A 7,212-nucleotide genomic window follows, 5' to 3' on the forward strand; every position below is an offset into this window, starting at 1 on the left:
TAACCCACAGCCTCATTCGGCATTCTGAAGATACAGAACTCTCAGGCCCCAATCCAACTCTGCTGAAGTCAATGGAAAGTCACTTATTTCAGTGGGCTTTGGATCAGGCCCATAGTGCTGTCTGACGAACTTGCCAGCTTCAACCAATCAGAAACTTGAAACATAATCAGGGAAGGAAGGTGAACAAGGAAGGTTGTGTTAATGTCAAATTCTCTCTTCCCTACATCCTAGTCAAGTACTTAGGCTTACTGTAATATATTTTAAAAAATCAGTGCTACCTATCTTACATCATTACCCAAGGGTTAACTCCAGCTTCTTACCTGCTGTAGGCTACAGCTCCCGGCCCAAGTGAGGGCCACAGAAGGGCCTGAATGGAGCAGGACCAGTACAATTCTGTTGCAGAGGCAAGAGCAAAAGCAAAGAGGCCTCTCAAAGGGTTTAATCCCCCCTCCCCCCTCCGAGCAGTGTAGCGCACAGCTTCACTGCGGCCTCGGCTGTGGTTCTACTCAGGCAGTGTGCAGGGAGAAGGATGTAGGCACTTGCACCTACAGCTAAGCAAAGTAGCTCTGTGGTAGCAGAAATATTCCTGGGTAGGCGCCTTAAACACTTTATGAAACAGAAGCTCGGAAGTGTAGGTAGGGTGCTATTATTTGTAATAAAGTTCATACATATCAGGATACATTCTTAAAGGGGCATTCTCCTGGCTTCTTAATCTACGGAGGCAACTTTCTACATCTAAGTTTTGGGCATCTGTGGCTCTAAAGTCAGTTGTTGTTTTGGAGTCTCTTTGGGAACATTTGGCCCTTGAGACACAGTATAATATTGTAAAGCCATAGGGGAGCTGATCTAGCGTTCTTTGTGCAGCAAAAACCTTACCCCAATAGTTTATGGACCTGTTTCACATTGGCATTATTCCCATTTTACATCTATGTAACTCCTTTGATTTGAGTGGAAGGACACCGCACAGTGGTGTATCAGACTTGATGTTGAGTGTGCAAGGAAAGCAGAACTTGGCCTAGGAAGAATAAATATTTTATTAAACCAAAGTGCAATATTGTTATCTCTATTCAAAGCAGTAGTCAAATATAAGGAAAGCAGAAGTTTGCAGAAAACTTTTCCTTTTATTTATGTTTGATGCGAATCCATGCTATAGACCAAAAATGTAAAAGATATTTCATTTCCTATAAAGTTCCTATCCATATAAGGAATCCATGTTTCTTTAACTATACAGGTCTGTCTCATCTTACGCGGGGGTTCCGTTCCGCGGTTAGCGCGTAAAGCGAAAACCACGTATAGCCAAAACCCCATTGAGTTCAATGGCGGGCGAAATCACCCGCACTACAGGTATAGTATTAAAACTGTTGTTTTTCTCTTTTTTTTTGTTTTTGTTTTTGCTGACCGCGTAAAGTTGAAATCGCGCATGTTAAATGCGCGTAAGATGCGACAGACCTGTATCCGGTACCCTGTTTAAAAAATAGGAACTTTACATGTTGCATCCGTGAGATATTGATTTTGCTATTTAGTAAAACAAAAGTTTCCATTTCAAGGACATTTTAAAGCAAAGTTAAATATAAGAAGAAAAAACTCCTTATTAAACTAAATTGTGGTGTAACAGCTCACCACATCCTGCTGCAGTGGCATCTGATGTTTAGCAAAGGAAAGGTTTCTCTTTCAGGCTTCTGACAGGTACAATGGTCACATGTTACCTGCATTTCTCAGCACTATTATTTTTTTTTACTTGATGTCAGTGGAAAAGCTGAATATGAAGATGGAAAATATCTGTTAAGAGAGGGCATTGTGGGGAACTGTAGGTGTTAGCTACCAAAGCAACAATGCCTACCTCTTTCTTCCCCCTAACCTCCCCACCCCCCGAAAAATCACCAGAAAAACAAACTAAAAAAATCTGATGACAAATGCACTGTAAATCATCATACTCAGCTCTTTGAATTGACAGGAAGGAATCTGTTGTTCTACAGGAACTATTGTTCTAGACTGTAGGCATTGAAAGTTAGAGTGTTTAGTTCTATTCCAGATCTGCCACTGAGGCCAAGTCTACACTGCAGACTTCTGCCTACATAGTTATGACGGTCAAGGGTATGAAGAGGTGTGATCCTTGACTGAAACAGCTCTGTTGGCACAAGTCCCTAGTGCTGACGCAATCATACCAACAAAATTGCACTTTATCAGTATAGCTTGTTTCACTCATGGGGCCGTTTTACTATACTGCTACAAAGCAACAAACGAGGAACATTTGCCCAGTATAGTAAACCTGTGTATCTATACCAACAAAGTTTCCCTATTGTAGACGTAGCCTGAATTACTGAACGACTTCTGGCAAGTCAGGGCTTATCTACATGGAGCAGCAATGCGCGCAAGAGGGGTGTGATTTCTAAAACACATCAACATGTTGTGCACTAATTGGCCCATGTAGACCCTTCTGGCACAAACTAAAATGCCCTACTGTGCATTAATATAAATGGGACTACTTTAAAGTGCACTAGTGAACTTTTCGTTCATGTTAGCCGGGTCTATATGGGCCAGCTAGTGCACAGCATGGTGCACATTAGAAATCACACCCCTCTAGTGTACATTGCTGTTCTTTGGAGACAAGCCCTTAGTTAATTCTGCATGCCTCAGTTTCCCCATGTGTAAAATGGGTATAGTAATACATACTGCACCAGAGTTCTATGATTGTTATTTTAATTGCTGTGTGTAAAGCCATTAGTTAACATGGATTATGTGAGTGCAAAATACTGCTACTACTGGGATGTTTTGGCAAGTGAGCAGTCATGTGCCCTGTGTTATTTGAACCCAAAGACCAAGTTTGCTTTAGAAATAAACTCCAACATAAGCCAAAATATTCCTTGTGCTACTTACTCCATATACACCATACCACCTCATTTCAGTAACAGATTTGCAATCCAAAGCTTGCCCATACATGAGAGCAATAGGTGAATCTCACTGAACACATGTTGAATTTTTTGCTTGACCAGAGGGAGCAGGAGCCATTCCATTATGGTTTGCATAGTAGGAGTGCATTTCACTTGCTGTGTGGAGCCTGGTTGTAGCCATATGGTACTGACAGAAAAGCAGGGTTCTTAATAAAGGTGCTAGATGCATGTAGATGGAGAAAGTGCAGAGTTTCATTAGTCAGTCGCAGCAAACATCACATAAAAGAGCACGTACTTTGGTCCTAGACCGCACATACATGCTGAATGATTTCTGCCTGCTCACACCCACGGAAGGGCATTCCCTCCCAGGCTCAGGTGCTTTAGTGGGCAGCAAGGGAAAGCCCGCTCTTAGCATACTTCTACTGTTCCTTCCCCTTTTATCTTTTCAGACAGATGTTATTTTCCACTTGTATCTGTATTGCAAGACTTACGATCTTTCAATACTTATTGCTGGGCAATAAGATAGAAATTCTTTTGCATCAAGCCATCCTTTGTTCCTCAGGGTAAACCTCATTCCAGTACACGCTTTAAAGGACTCGTTCTTTTCATTTATTGGCAGGGTAAAAAAAATGAAATGAAGTAAAGAATCACACAGAAAAGACTTGGAGACCTATCCTTGAATTCTCTATAGGTTACAATAGATGAGAGTGATGTGGAACCATGCTGCCAGCTACTATTCTGGTTCCTTATCACATCTCAGTTCCCTTGTTTTGGACATTTTGTGGCTATCCAATGACAATGGCTACATTGTAGGCAAGGTACAACTATCTCTTGGGTATCTGTTGGCATGGTGGAGCGGCTGTCGTTCAACAGATGTTCTTGGCATCTGCTTCATCAATTAGTGCTTGTGCACTACAGGTAAATTGAATAGTATCACCATTCTTGATTTTTACAACATGGTGGAGTGGCTGTCGTTCAACATCTGTTGAACAGAAAATTGTGCGTGGCTGTCACACCTAAAAAACAGTGGAAGTCCACCTATAGCGAGAAAACTATATATAAGGTGAGCATGAACCTCAAACCCTCATCCCCCTGATCCCCGGTGACTTCAAGAGCTCCCGGATTTGGCCCTGATACTATTGGGTTTCATTATTTTGAGTTAGACAAGATGTTGGTGAATGGCAGTTGTGATCTAGTGGACTAAGCATGGGGCTGGGAGTCTTGGGGCTGGATTCCATTCCCAAACGCTAGGGAATTGCTGTCTGACTTTGAGAAAGTCACTGAATAGCGATTGGTAACATTTTCAAAAGCATTTAAGTGACTGAGGGATCCAAAGTCCTATGTTCAAAAGTGACTTAAGGCACTTAGGAGCCTAAGTCTCACTGAATGTCAATAGCTCAAAAAGCCAAAGGTGCTGAAGTCATTTTTGAATATACAACTTAGCTCCTAATTCAATTAGGTGCTTTCGAATTTTTTTCCCGTTTGCCTTGGTCAGTTTTTGCTGCTTTTTGACCTTTCCCTTGACATCTGTGTCAGGTATTCCAAGTTAAAGTAAATCACACTTTCCTTGACTAGACTACAGAACATGACATGCTCTTGGCCTGAGCGTCAGGAGATCTATGTTCTACTGGTTTTCCCACTGACTTATGTGGGCAAGCTCCTTGATCTCACTGCCTCGGTTTCCCCATATGTGAAATGTTGATAATAACACCTATCTACCTCCTTTCCAGAGCTGTTGTGAGGATAAATTAATATTTCTAAAGCAGTATATATAAAGGCTAAGTGGTAGTATGAATAATATCTGATTATTATTCAGTGTTAAAGAAACATATAGAGTCGAAGCAAAGGTGTAACTCTATATCTGGCCCTCAGGTAGTTTGCACTTGTTGCCACATTTTACATGCCATATGATTTGTAGTGTAGCCAGTGTTGCCAGAGATGCTTATCAAGGTAACTTCCTTGACAAGATTGTCATGGAAAATCTTTCCCACAGCATAAGTGTTTGCGTTCGGGGAGAGGTGCAGTTCAGAAAGCTGTCCTGAGCCTTGTAACCTGTAAGTCTGTGGTATTATTACCCTTAATAGGCTATGTGCAGCGTACCTCCTTGTCACAGTGCAGGGGCTGTGGCCTAAATTGGTTTCCACTGGTTACTAATATGAAAGATAAACTCCATGGCACCATCAAAAGAAGTGTTTGTGTCTTTACATGTCATTTCCATACTGCTCTTATAGGTTTTTTTAAATGAATAGGTAATCACCAATACCACTGCTAGTCTATGGCTGAAGAAGGACCTGCTTATGAATTGGTATCTATCAATCCACTGACCGCCTTCTGGGACTCAAATCCTGACTGATTCGTGTACTGTTGGTATAAAATGTGCAATAGGTCTGAAGAAAAAACATGTTCAACAACTAATTGCTTCAGGAAGTTGATTTTAGCCAGGCCTGGCTCTCGCCAACAAACACATGGAGTTATCTGGATGGCAGCGAACTGCAGCCCACGAGCGAAGGGAAACTTGGGCTTTTCCATGGTCATTCCATGACGTGGGCATGTGTTTCCGCCTCCCAGTAATGTTAGGAAACTCAGCAGTGATGACAGCCTCACTGATGGCATTTTGTCTATCTTCATGTAAATCAGGTGGTCGCAGTGGTTGCAGGGAGGTGGGGTGGAAATAGAAGGGATGTTGTGCAGTTCACTGTAGATGGCCTTTGCCAGGTTCAGTCATTTCCTGTCCGTCTGCCAAAAATCACAAGCTGATAAATGGACATAGGTTGAGTGTGGGAAACTATAGGGTTGATGATCTTTGAAGGGGAGGGAGTGAGGAGAATGAAAGAAGAGTCACGAGTAAAGAAAACAATGCTTTTATCAGTGGAGATGCAGTCTGACTGGCTGATGCTGAGATAATGCGTCTTGCTTATTCTTTTCTTCAACTTCTGGCCAGGGTTTGAATTTGCTCCTGCCCAGCTCTCACTCTTTATTCACACATTCATGGCTGTTGATCAACATGAAAGGAGAGTATTTTTATTCATTTTACAGCTACCAGTAATGGAGAAACACGCACACACATTTTTATCATCATTATTATTATTATTTATTAATGATACCACACAGTGCAAGAGCCCACATGCGTAGTCCTGTTCTGCAGAGGCATTGCAGCTTCAAGTGCTCAGTTCAGCACCCGGCAGCTTTGCGTTTTGTGCACGCCACTCTTGTGGAAAGAGGGCTAACAAGCAGTCCTATGGGCTATTTGCATGGAGTAGATAACGTATTCTAAGACTTTCCAGGGTTCGTTACTTTGAGCTTCAGAGCTTGTTCTAAATGACATGTTTTTACTTGTAACTAATTAAAAATGTTAAATATGTTTAATGCAATAGAAGACCCAAGATGCCGCTGTTTTTGTGATGTATTTTGCATGTTAATAACCATGGTTAATCCTGCTCTTTTGCACATAGGTCAGTCTCTATCAGTTACTTACTAATGTTACACTTAGTGTTCTAAAAGATAGCGAAACCATGAAGAAACTGATACAAGCTTCAGTTAACGTATTTTACAGCAGAAGAAATAGTAATTGCACAGCAGTTTCATTCTAATCGTTCTTTTTTTTCCCTTGTGTTCTTTCTTTACAGTAAACGAAATTATCAGGAATGACCTCTCCAGCACCAATGTCCATTCAGAGCTTGCAATACTGGACTAGTTCAAATCCATATACTTTTAGCTCAGCTGGTATATCAGCTACAGCACAGAGCTGTCAAAACTGAATAAACTGAAGACATTACCTGGTACCATTCTGATCTTCCGCCTTACTGAATGTTAGGAACTGAAGATTTACCTCTTGCCTACAAAGAAGTATCTCTTCAACCAACGAAACATCTTCTTTAAAGAAAATCATCTCAAGAGGAGAAAAAAAGGGGAGGGAATAAACTCTAAGATGGCACATTTCATGGGATAAAACTGGGAAATTCAACAAAAGCTGATGGCTTGTCCCCAGCACTGAGCCTTTTGGCACCACTGGAATTCAACCCTGGAAGTGCCTTATTTTTCCAGATTGTGGCATCAGGACATTTTTAATAGGCTTTGAATTTTCTACCATAAAAAGTATTTGTAGGTGCAGAAGCTATAACGCTTGCATTCTGGCAACTGATATTTTAAAAATCACAAGACAGCCGGTTGGAAAGGGAATGACATCCCTACTCAAAGTCAAATACATTTATGAATTCCAGAATTTCTTCAGCTTTTCCTCTGCTGTAATGTACAGCCTGTTGCCTTATTCTCAGTGCATTTCAAAAGCCTCCCGATTTGTCATCTCAGCTCTTTCTTTTTT

At 41.4% G+C, this 7,212-nt stretch overlaps 1 protein-coding gene across 2 annotated transcripts in view; it reads left to right on the top strand.

Annotated features, from left to right (window-relative positions):
• Window positions 1–6,585, top strand: part of NFATC1 (nuclear factor of activated T cells 1) — a 144,582-nt gene extending 137,997 nt beyond the window's left edge. For both annotated transcript variants that reach the window (XM_065398980.1, XM_065398981.1), the window contains exon 10: window positions 6,518–6,585. In XM_065398980.1, the coding sequence (XP_065255052.1) occupies window positions 6,518–6,585 (68 nt within the window). The remainder of the gene's footprint in view (window positions 1–6,517) is intronic.
• The last annotated feature ends 627 nt before the right edge of the window (window positions 6,586–7,212 follow it).

This window comes from Emys orbicularis, chromosome 2 (assembly GCF_028017835.1).
Source record: "Emys orbicularis isolate rEmyOrb1 chromosome 2, rEmyOrb1.hap1, whole genome shotgun sequence".
Classification (NCBI taxonomy): Eukaryota; Metazoa; Chordata; order Testudines; family Emydidae; genus Emys; species Emys orbicularis.